We start from the raw sequence: 15,529 nt of genomic DNA, 5'->3' as shown, positions 1-15,529 counted from the left end.
GAGCAGCAAAGGGACAGAAGGTGGAGGGACATTCCCCTGACAAGCCTTCCATAGGTCACTCTGGCAGAGACTCATGGATTGTGGGCCTTCATTGCTGGGGTGTTCTGGAGGGCAAGGGCTGGACACATCCCAGGCTACTTCCTGCTCTGAGTGGCATCTCTGATATGTGCACTCAAACTTAGAAAAACAGAACATGCAGTCCTCCTTCAGGATCCACAGGGGATTGGTTCCAGGATGCCGGCATATAACAGAATCCACAGATGTATAAAATAGTGTAGGATAGTTGGCCCTGCATATAGTTGGTCTGCAGGTTCTGCACCCATGATTTCAGCCAACCATGGATCAAAATTCCACCCGCAGTTGGTTGAACCTATGGATGTAGAACCTGGAGATATGGAGGGCTGACCGTATACATTTGGATCTAGAAAATCATGGGCACACCTGCCAAGGATGCCAGTCTATGAGACTTAGACAAAGTTTCAAAGGCCTGAAACCTGTCTTGTTCACTGTTTTGCATGAAGTGCCACACTAGGGAGTTCAGATCGGCATTTCCTTGGGCAGAGGAGGTGATCATTTATATTCCAAGGGGAATTTTAGCAGTAGGCCCTCTTGCTGCTATATAACTATACTCACTAAAAATTAGGTTTACATATAATATCTAAAACATACATTACTGGGTAAATCAATAGATGACTTCATTTGTTTCTGAATACATTCACATAAATGATAGTCAAAGTGTACTGAAAATATCAGGGCAACGAGGAACATATAAATAATAGATATTTTTGATTTAAAACAAAAAAAAGTTTTTTACTCTTTTCTAATTCATGCAAAATCGGTATGATCCTTGTATTCCAAAACACTTCATTTACTTCTATTTCTGTATCCTTTTCTTGCAAGTCAGCCTTTGAGCCTGCAAAGAAAACCCAGAACAGGAGAAAGAACTGTGAAAAAGGAGTTGAAACTGAAGCACCGTCACTAGTCTGTTATTCACCCCCAAAAGTAATAAACCCTAGAATTAAATTATGCATTTCCCCCCAAGCCCAACTAATTCTATTTAGAACTACATGTCTTCTAATAAAATCACCCCCAAATGAAACTCAAATAAGATAATGTAAAGAAATCAGAACTTTAAACTCTGATTGGAACACTGCATAAAGGCTTAAGCTTTGTAAATGCTGAAATTATTAGTGAGGCAACCAATTTGTACTGTTTGCATTTGTAACTTAAATGTATTCCTCTGTAATGTAGAATAAATAGAAAACTACAGATGTATAGAAAGAATAAGGATTTTGAAAATGTTTAATGAAAATTTTTCTAAAAGGGAGGCCTGTAGGGACTTTCCTATAGAACATAAAATGTCCACATCATTGTGGGGCCAGCACCGTCCACTCTGGTGGTTTTGTGTGGGGCTGTGGGAAAAGACTGAGCTCTGGGTGCTGACAGATCTCAATTCAAATCCCAACTCCATTATTGACGCACTGGGTGACGGGGGTCTGGTTTCTTATCCTTTCTGAGCCTCATCAGCAAAACAGAGATTAATATATTTGCCTTCAGGGTTATGAGAATTAAAAGACATGATATAGGCAAAGCTCTGAGCCCAGTGCCTAGCATCTAGTGACACCCCATAAATATGATTTCACTTCCCTGATTGAAAAACCAACAAACAGGGCACTGCTGTTTGATGTGTATTGGGCTGTAAGATTTCACTGGATCGGGGAGAGGAGGTGCTGCCTGGGAACACAGGCTGGAGAAGAGTAATAGCTCCCACAGCCTGCGTACTTCAGAGCCAGCAGGCCTGTGTTTAATTTCTGTCACAACACTACAGGAGGTCCCCAAGTTGTCCCCGTTTTCTAGATGAAGAAAGTGCGGCTCCAGGGTACTGTGACCTACCCAAGGTCATAGAGGTCCACAGCCCTTGCACCTGACCTCTACGCTATTCTGCCCTGCAGCTAACTGGCAAACTAAAAGGTAACTCTGGGGAGAAATTTAACTCATATTAGAAACTGCAAATCATGATTATGTTTCACACAGGCAAGATCTCCAGATCTAAAACAGTACAGCTGGAGGGGGCACTGACGTGCGGGGCACTCGGGAGCAGAGCTAGAGATGGAACCCTCGGCCTTCCTTCTCTGAAGTCCACCCTTTAAAGCCCCCACTCAGTACCCTGCCTATACTGATTCAGGGAGTCTGTGCCTGCACACAGCGGACCTGGTACCAATTAAGTGCCCACACAGAGGGTGCCAGGACCCTAAAAATGTCATGTGGAGAGTTAGAAAAAATCATAGGGACAATCAGAGGGTTCCTCAGAGACAGAGAGAGTAGAGAGAGGGTGTGTGGCCTGTATATTTTTAAGTTATTTTGACTAAAAACCAAGACAAGCTGACCAGGAAGACCTGTTAAGAGCACCAGTTCTGAAGTCACTGTCTGGGTTTGAGTCCTAGCTCTGTCACCTACTAGCTGACTTTGAGGAAGCTGCTTCACTTTTCCTCTGTAAAATGGGGTAACAATGATCATCACCAGGCTATTGGGATTATGGGATATTAATTTCTTTTATGCGCTCTTATATTTTTCAAGACTTCTCATGCAGTTGTATTATTCTTAAAGATAAAAAATATATATATACAACACATACTAAATTTTCCAAGTGTGCGGTAATGATGCCACCCAGGAGAAGCAAGAAAGCTACCCCACCCAGTGCACAGGCCTTCCCCTGACATGCTCCGTGTTGGAGACCACCACCCCAAGGTGTGAGTCCAGGTTTGCCTTTTATCAAAACTTCCTAATACCAAGAGGGAACGACACACACTGGGCATGAAGAGCACTTGAGCAGCAAAAGCAGATGGAAAGAATGTCAGCAAAGCTGTCATTAAACAGTGCAGGTGCTGTCAATAATTTTAATAGTGAGGTCACACACAATCTTTTGGACCCATAAACAAGACTTCACCATAACACACAGCTGAACTGTCTTTAGGACAAAATCAGTCCATAGCAGTACAGTTTCACAATCCCTTACCCAAGTCTTTGGGGCCAGATGTGGTTGGGGACTGAGAAAAACCTGAATTTGAGTAAGGCAGGACGGTGCCTACATTGCATATCACACAGCACCACCAGTGGGGTTTTCTGGGGCAGCACCCTGCTGGATATTCACACTAATGAAACAAAGACTATCGTTGGTGTCCCATCAGGTCAGGTCAAGCATGGCCACTAAATGAGTTTGAATAATAATTCAGCTTTCAGAGCTTCTGGGATTTCAGAACTGTAGACTAAGGGCTGTAAACCATCTTTTGGATCATTACTTTTACGAGTCTTCCCTAACATGGATAAATTACAGATAAGAATTCAAAAAGTAAACATGAGTATTCAAACAGTACAGTACAGTACAGAAAACATGGTTGGTTATATTCCCAGGTAACGGACACATTCAAAATCCAAAGTAAGTGAATAAAATCAATCTATATCGAGGCAAGGGAAAAGCCAGGCAATAATAAGCCAGGCAAATAATTTAACCAACAAATATTTATGACACACTTAAGTTGATTAGAAATACTGACTTCCAGCCTAACAGCTTCAAATCAGTATTTTTAACTTCCATGCAGCACACTCTTTAGTAGAACAGCTCTATGAGAAACCACAATTATCAAACTGTTTCTCAGGACAAATGAAACAGATAACACGTTCACCCCAGGAATTGCTGAATTACAGGGGTGAGTCAAAAATCACAGAGCAGTTTATTTAGCCTTTGGAAAGGAAAGGCCCTCGCAGGCCCTTCTAAATGTTTCTAAGACTTGTTTCTTCTCAGAACAGAAGTTAGCCGGACACTGTGGTATAAGGGTTTGCTTTCAACCCTCTCCCAGGAACAGCTGTGTATCCTCCAACTCTGCTCTCTGCAAAAATCCCATTTCATACCATAATCCGGCTTCTACTCTAGAAACCAAAGCCTAGAATCACGTGATTACTTCTTAAGCTCCACAAATGATAAAGTTTGCCTCAGTCTTGGGCAACAGTCTAATATTTTAGAAAGCACTTTCGTCTAGGTTCACAGTTTGCTAAATATAAAAATTATGATTCAACAGGAAATTGGGTAAGTCAGGCAGAAATTTCAGCATGTTTTTGAAGATTCTGCTGTCTCAGTGGTTATAGTTCTTAACCGCAGCTTTGAATTTTGGACACAAAAACTTGACACGATGTTTATTGGCTGCTGTTTTTAGCACGTACATGTAAAACGCTTAGCAACAGCGCTGACGCGGAAATCAGTCTAAGATTTTCCTGAGTACGACAGAAATTCCTGTTGGTCGCAGAAGTCATTTTATTGACAAGAAATTAGTTTTGACGATCATTAAATGTATTTCTGAACTGACTATTAGTTTGGTCTCATAAAATTTCATGCACACCAATATATATATATATATATTGTATATATGTACACAAAGAATATAAGAAACACCTGTGTACCCACAAATAGTTTAAGCAAATATTAACTGTATTTTCATGCTCCTCCTTATTTCAAAGAGATCAACGTTACATAGTCAGTGCCCTCTGTGTTCCCCTCCCCGAAGGTTACCATCACTCTAAGTCGAGTGGTTCTTTCTCTTTTACATGCTTCACTTTACACGTTTACCACAGAGAACTGTATCCATAAACACCACATGCCATTGTTTTTCAAACTTAATTTTTTTCATGTAATGTTATGTTTGTACTCATTTCATTCAATACTATAAATGTACTCAAGTTCACTTTTCTAACTGCAGCATTCCATTGCATGAACACATTGGGCAGCATTTCTAGTCTGTGATTTATATTTTCTCAAACAGTTTAAAGCCACAGAGGGCTGGCTTCATATAGTTAATACAGTTTCCTTTAAGTGAGCCACGGTGTTGACTCAAGTTTTGAACTTAATAACTACTTTTTGCAACCTTCTGAATGCTTTTACAAAATAATGTCTGCGCAGTCATTAAGATTGTAATTTTAGATGTTTGAGGCACTAGAGCCAGGCTAAAGGTAAAAGTGCTAAGACTGCTGTCAAAATAATAAAAATTTATAAAAACAAAAGTTGATGTGTAAGTTGGACAAAGTTCCTAGAATTTCCAAACAGTGAGCCAACATCAGACATCTTTTGTGCAAAAGATTTTCCTACAGATGGAGATGCCGAGGATAAGATGAAGGAGTGTTGGGGGACCTCTCAGAACACGGACACCTCACCTGCTTTGGTGTCCAGCCTGCTCTGGTCTGAGCTGCTGGGGCATGAGGAGGCCCTCGAACGCCTCTTCCCCTGGTCCCTGGGAGGAAGAGGAATATACACAACATTCAGCACAAACACCAAAGCATTTCTCTTTTTGTAAGTGTCAAGAGTGAGCTAAACACAACTTCGGAAGAAACTGCAGGGAATTGTGTATAAAATGGAGTTTGGTGCTCTATATCTCATTTTAATCAACCTCTGATTTCCAACTAAGATTTATCTGCTAAAAACAAGTCAGATTCACTTAACAATATGAGATGTAGTTACTAGAAATAACAATGATGACAAAATAAATCCAAAGTTTACTTTGCAAATCAAAAAAAGGAAGAAGGATCCACACCACAAGAGGTCACTGTTACAAAAAGAAAGAATTCTGGTATGCTTGAATCACAAAAGCATAGTGTTTAGGAGCTGGAGAGCCCTCACTCACACGCTGCAGACAAGAAAACTGTTTCCTAATTGGGCAGATGTGCCCAGGATCACACAGCGGGGTCAGATTTGGAACTCAGGTCTCATAATTTCCAGTTCCCCGCTCTTTCCATCAATTCACTACGTCTCTTGTCTCCATTTCAAAATTAATTAAACCGATATTCTCTAAAAAATATTTTTTTAAAGAAGCACTTTAAGTGTTAAAAAAAAAAAGGAAGATAAATTCAGGCAGTCCCAAGATGGCAAATATTTTGTGTTCCAAATGAAGATGTAGTGGCTGGCCAACAGAAGGATTATGTGCCTGGGTTTGTTTTGGGTTTTGGTATTTTTAAGTTTATATACAGTGTAATGATGGTCTATGAAGGACATAACTTCTCCTTAGCTAGAGCTGATACTTAAAATACTGACTTTGAAATATATATACAAAATTCCACGGTTAAAAAAAAAACACCAAGAAAATAACAATGTAAGTTGTACAACAAAATTTCATTTTTGCCATCAAATATAGTATTTGCCACAAAAATCATAAAGAAAGCACACACATGGCCAGGGCCACCCATGAGCATCCATATGTCTGTCCATTGCTCCTGCTTCCTGTGTAGTGAGATCTCCATTGAATATTCAGTTCAGCGTCTTGGCCGTTGGCCTTTACTACTGCCCCAAGGATTAGTTTCTCCAAATATCACTTTTTCTGTAAACTTTCTTTTTTTAAAAAAAAAAAACTTAACACTTTCTTTTATTGTACAATAGAGAAAAGATTGAGTTAATCTTCAAAAAAGGGTCTCAATATTTAACACTCTGAAATAATTGCTTTATTTTTATACACAGTGAAAACACAGATCTGGTAGCGAGACATCCTGGTCAATCAAGGAAGGAAATGGGGGTGGGATCCTCTCTGTCAACACCCTGGGAGCAGAGAGGCAAATGGAGCAGATCTCAAAGAAGATGGAAATAAAGGAGATCAACCTCCATGAAAAGATAAAATACCAAAAGTTTGGCAGGGTGTGAGGCCAAGGAAGTTCCCCAACTTACCACGCCTAGAAATAACAGAAGAGTTGGAGGTTCATAAAGGCAAGCCCTTCTTTTCACTATTGTCCTAAACAGCTACTGAAATCAAGCAGGAGAGTTTGCATCCAATGGCTTTTCCAAGTCCCTGACCCACCCTCCCTGAGGACAGGGCTGTGATGAGGCTGCCTCTCTAAACACCACATTTGTGTATCTCCATTCTGGGTGAGGTGGGGGGGGGAGGGGGAAGAAGGGTCCTTCTTATCATATATCAAATCTTGACAGTGCTGGGTCCTACTGGTTCTCAAAGAAGAGCACAGGATTGGTATTCACTAACCCTCCATGTGACCATCATGGTACAGTGGTTGAGTGTGCAGGGTCTGGACCCAAACTACTTGGGTTCAAGTCCTGGGTCCAACTCTTATCAGCCACATGGCCTTGAGCAAGTTACTTAACTCTTGGCCTCAGTTTCCTTTTCTTAAAATGAAAGCAATATCTCTTCTGAGTAGAGTGACTGGTACATTTGAAGAACTTAATAAATTGTCAATATTTTTTTCTCTTGTTGCAAGTCTACGAGCACCTGTCTTGAGCAGCCCAGGGCTGAGTGTCACTGTGAGAGAGAACATACAAGGTGTTACCCAGAAGTTTCAAATCTGCTTTGAGAAACTAAGTAACTTTTTTTTTAATGGAAAATTCTAATGGAGTCTCTCATCAAGTACTTGAATGTGAAATTCAGCAGGTTACAAGGAACAGATGCTGAGAAGGAAGTGATTACTGAGAGGGAGAAGTAGACCACAAGGTGGGCCTTAAAAGAACAAAAGCTGAACTAGCACATGACAACACTACTCTCAGGAAGGGAGTAGCATGGGTGAAGGTAAAGAGGGGCATGAGCAGTGGGGGTGCTCAGGGCAGGGGGTAATTGCACAGGGCCAACAAGTTAGGAATAGGTTTCTGCTGGGAGGTATTGGGAACAGCTGCCTGAAACTTTGGGTTGAATCAATGGACCCAGTTTGTTGGGCAATAAGGAACTGTCCTAGGTTCTTATACAAGGAAATGATGAGATTTGGAGTTATGTGATGATAAGAGTATTTAGGAGACTTGGAGGGAGGTAACAAGGACTAATTCTTTGAGGGTGACAGTGGGACTGGAGGAGAAGGAACAAATTCAGGAGATCCTATAAATGAAAATTGATAGGATTTGGTGGTTGATTTCAGGCAGAAGAAAGAGAAGGCTGCCCTGGAGGAACAGGACAGCAGAGCTGCCGTAACAGAAATGAGAGGTTAGAGAATAGAACAGTTTGAAAGGTAAAGCAAGTCTGGGTTTTGCCATGTTGAGTTTCTAATGAAAAATAAAGTGTTGGCAAAGGAGATGGGGAAATCAGGAAAGGAGGTCCATTAAAGGTCAAAGCAGTACACTGGGACCAGAGTCATCAGAAGGGTGGCTTGAAGACTAGAATCTCAGGACATGGCCTTGTCAGATAGTTATGGGTAAAGGACAGAAAGGGGAAGAGGAGTCCAAAGGAAGAAGAGAGAGAAAATATGCTCTCACGAGGTCCAGCAGGTTGCATAGGTAAGAATGATTAACAGGTCCAAGAAGATGAGGACGAGGAAGAACTGTCCAATCCGGCCAGTTCTGAAGCAGCACAGCTCAAGTCCCACAGAAAGAGTGAAGTGGGGAGAGAGGCAACCAGAAAAGAAAACCCCCTCTTTGCTAAAGAAGACTAGATGGCCTTCTACTCAACGGAGAACTGTCTCCCAGTAACTTCTACCCATTGATCTTGGTTCTACTAATAAAATAAATCTTTATCCTTCTTCCTCCTGCCAACCCTTCAAATATTTAAACTCATCTCCTATGGTTTAAATTCTTTGGTTCTACCACTTGCTAGTTGTGTGACCTCAGGTCAATTTTTTACCTAGGCTTTGGTTTCCTCATCTACATATGAGGGGGTGGTAAATAAAGACTGTTGTGAGGATGAAATGCTCTAATGTGGAACTGTTTAGCACAGTTCCAGGCACGTAGTAAGTACTCAGTAAGTCTTCACTATTATTGAAGCTGTCATCATTGACGTCATTAATAAACTCCAGTCCCTTCAAAGCTTCCTTATATGACACGGTTTGAAATCTCTTCACCAGCCTGTTCAGATACTTGGAGACAGTGTCAGTTTGTCTGGATCCTTTTAAAAGTCTGGAAGCCGGCACTGGGCTAAAGGTATGACCCAAGGAGCAAAGAGAGACTCTAAATAATGGAGCCTAAAACTGCATGAGCGGTTTTGGTGGTCAGATCACTGTGTTGGTCAATTCTTGTCTTTTCTCACATATGTAGATAAAGCAGTTCTCCTTTCATTCCTCCAGAATTAGAAGTGATCATTGAACAGTGCTTCTAAAACATGTGTGCATTCAGATCACTTAGATACCTTATAAAACTGCCAATTCTAATTCAGCAGGTCTGGGGAGGGGCCTAGGATCCTGCATTTCTAACAAGTTCCCAGGTGGTGCCAATGCTGCTGGTGCAGGGACCACCCTTGCACGAATGCAGAGCCTGAGAGATTGGTAAGGTTCCATTTCTGTAGGTCAAGGTCCATTTCTGTATCTCCTAATCCCGCTAGCATGGCGCTTTGCTTATCAAGAAATGCTTATCAAACAGAAACTGTTGAATAAGGTGAGATTCTACAAAATCATGCTGGTCAGTGCCTGTGGTTTGTAAACGTGCACAGTTTTGCAGCCACGTTACCCTTAATTTCTTAAAAGAAGAATGACTTCATTATTTCTGAAAAAAAATTATGTATTTATTATTTTTTAAGGCCAGGCAATGTAAGAAATACAAAGAAGATTTTAAAAATCACCTCTACCCAACAATAAACATCGTTAATATGTGGCAGACATCATTCCAGACATATTTTTCTTATATTCAGATGAAAAGATAAAAGAATGAAAGAACAGAAGGGTGACTTGGAGGGAAGGGGCGGTAAAGGATACATATAAATGGGGTCATACCACACGTGTCATTGTAATTGAAAAGTATGGAGTATAAATTTTACTTGAATATAACAAGGAGATGGAAATGGAGGTGAAACTGAAGAAACTGTAGAACTTCAGATGAATGGGTCTTCACAAGAGATATTAGTTTCTAAAAGATCCCTCTAAAGTTAAGGAAGAAAATAAAGGAAAACATTAGGATGCTGAAATCATTCTTTTTTTAAATGATGTATTTCAATTTCAGACTGTAGCTACTGACAAACCCACTCTGTATTATAAAGTGAAGCAAATTAAGTCACTCATACTTCCTCCCAAGTACCAGTTTTGGTTGTTTATGTTAATATTACATTGTCAAGGTTTCTGTTCCATAAGCATCATTTTCAGAGCTGTTCAGTTTTAATTCAGTATGAGCCAATACTCACCAGGAATGCTTTTACCATAGCTTCTTCATTTCTTAGTTCTGAATTCTGACTCATCATTTTGTTGTCAAAGAATTTTCTAGGAAGTGCATGAGCACGATAGTCCCCAAGTCCATCCACATTTGAAAATGTCTCCCTGTTGCCTTTTTACTGAAGGACAACTTGGCTGGCAATACAATTCTTGGGTTACCCTTCTTATACTTAGGACTTCATCTGGCACTATCTTCTGGCACCAAGGGAAGCTCTAATAAACCAGAGGCAGCCTGCTTTTTTTCTCCTTTTATGTGACTTGCTTGTTCAGCCTGATGGCCATAGGGCACCTTCTTCCATTTACCCACGCAATCAACAATTACTAACAGAGTGTATGCTATGTACTGGGCGGTGTTCCAGTGCTGAGCACTGTTGGGAATGTCTTGGTGTGGATTAGTCCATAGTAAATTTTGTTGCAACATGATGTATTCATTTGAGCTTCAGATTCAAATCTTTACATCAGAAAGTTGTCTTCCATTATATCAAAATTTTTCTTGTTTTTCTCTCTTCCATCCTCTGTGGGTTGTTGTAAATACCAAGTGAGTTGATATATGTAAATCACTTGGAAGAGTACCTGGCACTTAGTCAAAGTAAAGGTAGTACCAGAAGGAAGAGGAGGATGAGGAGGAAAAGGATGATTCCCTCTTTCGAGAATACAAGTATCATGCCTCCCGTATCTGTCTCAATGTCTCTAATCATTTTCCCATTTTCTTATTCATTCCTTTATTATGATTTCCTCCAGCTTGTCTACCATGTCTGATTGCATTTCCAGCTGTTCTTTTATTCTCACTTTTTATTTTTAATGTGTCTTTCCTTTCCATGTTTATATATTTTTCTTTCATTTCTTTCATCTCTTTTTTGAGACTTGTGAGCATATTTTCACTTCACGTGGGCTTAAATTCTCTAATTTGAATTCTTATAACCCAAAGAAGAGCTGTTTTTTCCTTTTTTAAAAAGCTAATAACATTATCTGTAATTTCTCTGACACTATGGACCACTGTTTTAACTCTTCCCTTGTTCTTGGAGGGTGTGTCCTTTTGTGATCCATTTCCGTCATTAGTCTTTGTCATGTTCTTCACAAAGCCATGCTTGAGTCCCATGTTAACTCTTATCTGAATATTATTTATCTTTAAACAGAGCCATGTATTTGTTGAATGAAAAGGGTCCATGGAGGGAGAGAACTGGGGTGCCCTACAGCTTCAACTTTAGTTTTCTTGAATATCTATCTTCCAAGTCTGTTATTTTCTTGACCTGCAGTGTGTGTTTCCTTGGTTTTTATGTAGCAGGTTTTGTGATGCACAGAAAAGCCCCCTTATAGGCCAGGCTCCTTGGGTTCCAATCTTTGGAACTCTCTCCTCTAGATACACACACACACACACACACACACACACACACACACACACACACACAAACTATCTGGCTCACAGAAAACAGGGAGAGCATGTCATCCTCAGCTCCATTCCCCTCAGCTGCTTCACACCCTGGATCTGGAACGGAGTCTCTACTGTGGCTTCCCCACTTCTCCTGTGGCCTACCCACATCCTTACATTGTGTTTCTTTAATTAAAGAATATTGGATACATCTTCCTGAACTGAGAGACTCATTGTCTGTGAAATCTGTTTCTTGTTCAAGTCTGAGGAGGTAAGTGTCTGCTCTCAAATTACCCCGTCTTCATCTATATTTCACAGAGTCTGGCAGATTAACTGGACTCTTTTGGTTACAATAGTCCAAGTGATAAAAACCTAATCTAAAGTACCATCATCTGTCCCTATCAAAATAATAAAGGAAAGAAGAAAGAAAGGTAAGAAGGAAAAGAGGAAGGAAGGAAAGAAGGAAGGAAGGAAGATGAACGAGAGAGAGAAAGAAAAAGGAACACGTTGGTTCATAAAAGAGCCCATCTGCAGTGTGGATGTGGTGGCCTCAGGCACAGCTGGATCTAGGGGCCTATATACCACCCTTGAACTCAGTCACCATCTCCATTCCTTGACTTGGTTCGTTGATACATCACTTTCCTCTCAAAGTCACCTTCCACAAGGCAATGAAATGGCCACTCTTCACTCCAAGACAATATTATCTTTACAGCTTGTGCACTTGGAGAAAGAGCACTTTCCCCAAAGGCTTTGGCAAAAGTCCTGGGGAGAATTCAGTTGGCCTGGCTTGGATCACGTACCTACCTCTGAACCAACTGCTATGGCTGGTGGGTTGTATAACTGATTAGCCAGCTCTGGGCCGCATAAGCACCTCTGGGAAGAGGCGTAGGGAAGACAGGGCCAGCCCTCCTTCCAACACAGACTGAGCAGAATTTATTATACTATGTAAGACACCTCACTCTCCAGAAGGAGGTATGCTAGGTAGAAGAAAAACTCAATCCTACACTGCAGTGTAAAGGTTCCTTTGTATTTTGTAGTTTGGGGTTGGAACCATTTTTCTGTTTCATTGATGACATTTATTTCTATTTTTCATTTTTTGTTGCTTTCACTGGGTTTCTGCAGAATGCCTTTGCTTTGCCATCTTTAACCAGAAGCCCTCTTTGCTCATTTTTGATTCCAACAATACTAGCAGGACTTGGTAGTTTACAAATAAGGCTTTCAAGCCTTTTTAATCATTCCACAGCCTACAGTCAATCTGTACACGGAGTCCAGTTCTTTCCATTTTACAGATTAGAAAACAGAGCCCCTGGACGTGTTAAGAGACTTGTCAAAGAACATACAGTGGAATTAAGTGGCTAAGAGGGAACCAATTCTAAATCCATGGATTCTGGCCCCAACACAGAGTTCTCCTCAACTCTCCACAACAGACTGCTCTTGGGCTTTCCTCCTAAAGCCCTAAAAATCACATTTCCAAACCATGACTTTGAACAATATTTACACAGAAAGCCTTAAAAGGTTTTAAAGCAGGTATATAAAGGGGTCCATCAGATGGCACCACTGGATGGATGGTGGCTGGAGATATGCACACATACCTATTTTAATGGAAGCTATTTTCAAAACATATGGCAACACAAAGGAAGAGAAAATGGGGTGTTGCTAAGGAGCAGGTCTGCCAAACAATGAATGAACCCGTGTGTGGACACACGGGCCATTGTAGTCTGCACACAGTGAGAAGGTGACAGTTCAGCAAGTACTGCAGAGCATGTTCTCCTCTGGAAAGTTAAACAGTCCCCTAAGACCTTGTTTGCAAGGACATCTTGCTTAGCAAAGTCCTTTTCCCATCACAACAACCAACTTAAAGTTAAACTCTAGTCCATCCCAAGTTTGAGTCATCCGTATTCTAAATTAAGGGCTTTCTTGAAATCAAAGTGGTTTTACTGAATTAAACTGCTCCTTTCTTCCCCCAGGCCAAGAAGCACTGGTGGGAGGTGGCAGCTCCCAGGTGAGAGCAGAAGGCACCGACCCTGTGTAGAGAGCATGACCTCGCCTCCTGTGTCCCATTTACATGGCTGCTCACGCTTCTTCTCAGCCCTCAACCACTGTCATCTCCTGCCTCTCCCTGTTCTAGTTATGCAACCCATTCCCTCCCTCCAGCCAGCCCAGTTCACTGACAAGGGTCTTCATTTTCCACTTTATGGTCTAAAGCTGAAAACGTGTTAATTGATGGCAAGGCTTTAGCATCAAAACTGGGAATACTCCACTGCAGAGCAAAGATCATTTCTTGGAATTACTCACTTGAATGTTTACCAGAAACAACTACCAAGTGTCCCAGATTGATTCACAAGTGTAATTAATGGAAGAATTGCTAATAGTTTCCATTTTCTGGCTTGTCTTAATCCTAAAAAAAACTTTTTTGGGACACCACTTCAACAAAATCCCATCCAGTGATTAAAAGAGGTAAAGATTCATAATGCAAAAATGTTACTCGGAGTTAAACTTGCCAGGGTGTATTACAAACCCAACTCAGTCACAATCATTGCATGATGCAAAAGCCATCCTAACAAAGCCAGATGAAAACAATTAGTGCTGCCGCCAGTGCCTCCTAATTCTGGACAGTCAGGAAGAACTGCCTTCAGTCCCTAATTGATTTTTTCTCTGCTGTTTGGAGGATAAAATATGTAACTGAAAATGCCTTTGCTGTCCCAGACTGAGGACGACATAATGAACCTTGGCTTGCCAGATTATTCCACAACATCTGAAAGCTTGTGAAAAAGAAAAGAAAAGAAAACAGCTCTTGTCTGGTTTTTCCTAGTCAACTTTAATTACTGTAAGGATGGGTGCAGCAAGATAAATGTTTCCTTTTCACTTCAGTGCTGAAAGAAACACAAGTTCTCCTGCTGCCTTTTATGTTTAAGCTCTGAGGTCCGCAGCCTATTCTTACTCACCAACTGGAAAAGATTTGTTGCAATGGCCAGTTTGATGTTTTGTGCTCAACTCCCAAAGTCCCAGTTTGAAGTTGTTCCCTTCCACTTAAGGAGATATTTCATTTTTCCTTTAATTTAAAAAAATGTTCTGAATGCAAAGCGACATTACAAGGACTACTAGACTGACTACTATAAATTCAGTGAGTGCGACACTCTGTGTCAGCAGACAAGGTCATTTCAGCTAAACTAACCAGCTGCCAAGCAGCCAGTTTGGGGAAAAGTTAGTTTTAAGCATGCTGCGTGTGTACATGCCAAAGATGGACCCAAAATCTAAAGTGAGGGCAATAAGCACTTGGTCTTAAAATGGCCCGTGGAATTCAATCTAGTTAAGCAGATTTGAACTGGGCAGCTGTCCACAATGACCCAATGGAAAGTCGCCGAAAAATATCTCTGACTGACGCTGTCCAGTTCAAGACCTTCCGCCTATCTTAGCATCACTACTGGCTGGGACTGAAAAACAGAGCTGCTCCATCCCCACCCTGGTACCCAGTCATTCCAGGCTCCTTTAGGAAAACGCCAGCATAAGAATTCACATGGTTCATACAGTGAGGATTTCTCTGCAAATCCTTAATATGGTAGGAAAATTGCTCCTCAGTTTTCTAGGGGAAGCCCTAGAAAGCCCTATCTAGGAACATGGAACGAATTTAGGGGCTCCTGGATGGGTGGGGTAAAGGTGTCAGTGTGGATTGGGGTAAAAAAAAAAAAAAAAAAAGCCTTCTCTAGGAACATGGTATGAAAGAAAATAATTCCCAATCATTCATTCTGTGAGGGTTAGTAGGGGAAATAGATAAGAGTTTCACAGGGCCCTCCTGTTTTTAACTATGAGTTTGCAAAATAAATATTTTAATCCAAGTTTCTACTGGAGAATGAATTAAACCAAGTGTCCACTGTTTTGTAGAGTTAACAACAGTGGACTAACCTAAAGGGAGGTAATGAGAAATTCCAGGCTGGGCAAGAATCCCAAGTAACACAAACAGAAAGATCAGTCATCACTCAAGGGCTGGCTGGAACAGCCCAAATAAAGCAGAGACTTTATTCTGACAGTTGTATCAAAGCAGCACTTTGGCAGGTATGAATA

At 41.0% G+C, this 15,529-nt stretch overlaps 1 protein-coding gene across 8 annotated transcripts in view; it reads right to left on the bottom strand.

The window, feature by feature from the left end:
* The window catches only part of ARMC2 (armadillo repeat containing 2), a 116,392-nt gene that overhangs the window by 83,808 nt on the left and 17,055 nt on the right, over positions 1–15,529 (bottom strand). For 7 of the 8 annotated variants that reach the window (XM_032484666.1, XM_032484664.1, XM_032484663.1 and 4 more), the window contains 2 exons: positions 5,203–5,279; positions 815–913 (listed from right to left, as the gene is read on the bottom strand). In XM_032484666.1, coding sequence (XP_032340557.1) covers positions 815–913; positions 5,203–5,279 — 176 coding nt within the window. The remainder of the gene's footprint in view (positions 1–814; positions 914–5,202; positions 5,280–15,529) is intronic. The other variant, XM_032484665.1, reaches the window with a different exon arrangement.

This window comes from Camelus ferus, chromosome 8, assembly GCF_009834535.1.
Source record: "Camelus ferus isolate YT-003-E chromosome 8, BCGSAC_Cfer_1.0, whole genome shotgun sequence".
In the NCBI taxonomy this organism is placed as follows: Eukaryota; Metazoa; Chordata; class Mammalia; order Artiodactyla; family Camelidae; genus Camelus; species Camelus ferus.
Note: the sequence above shows the minus strand (reverse complement) of the source record. Positions and strands in the feature narration are given on the sequence as shown.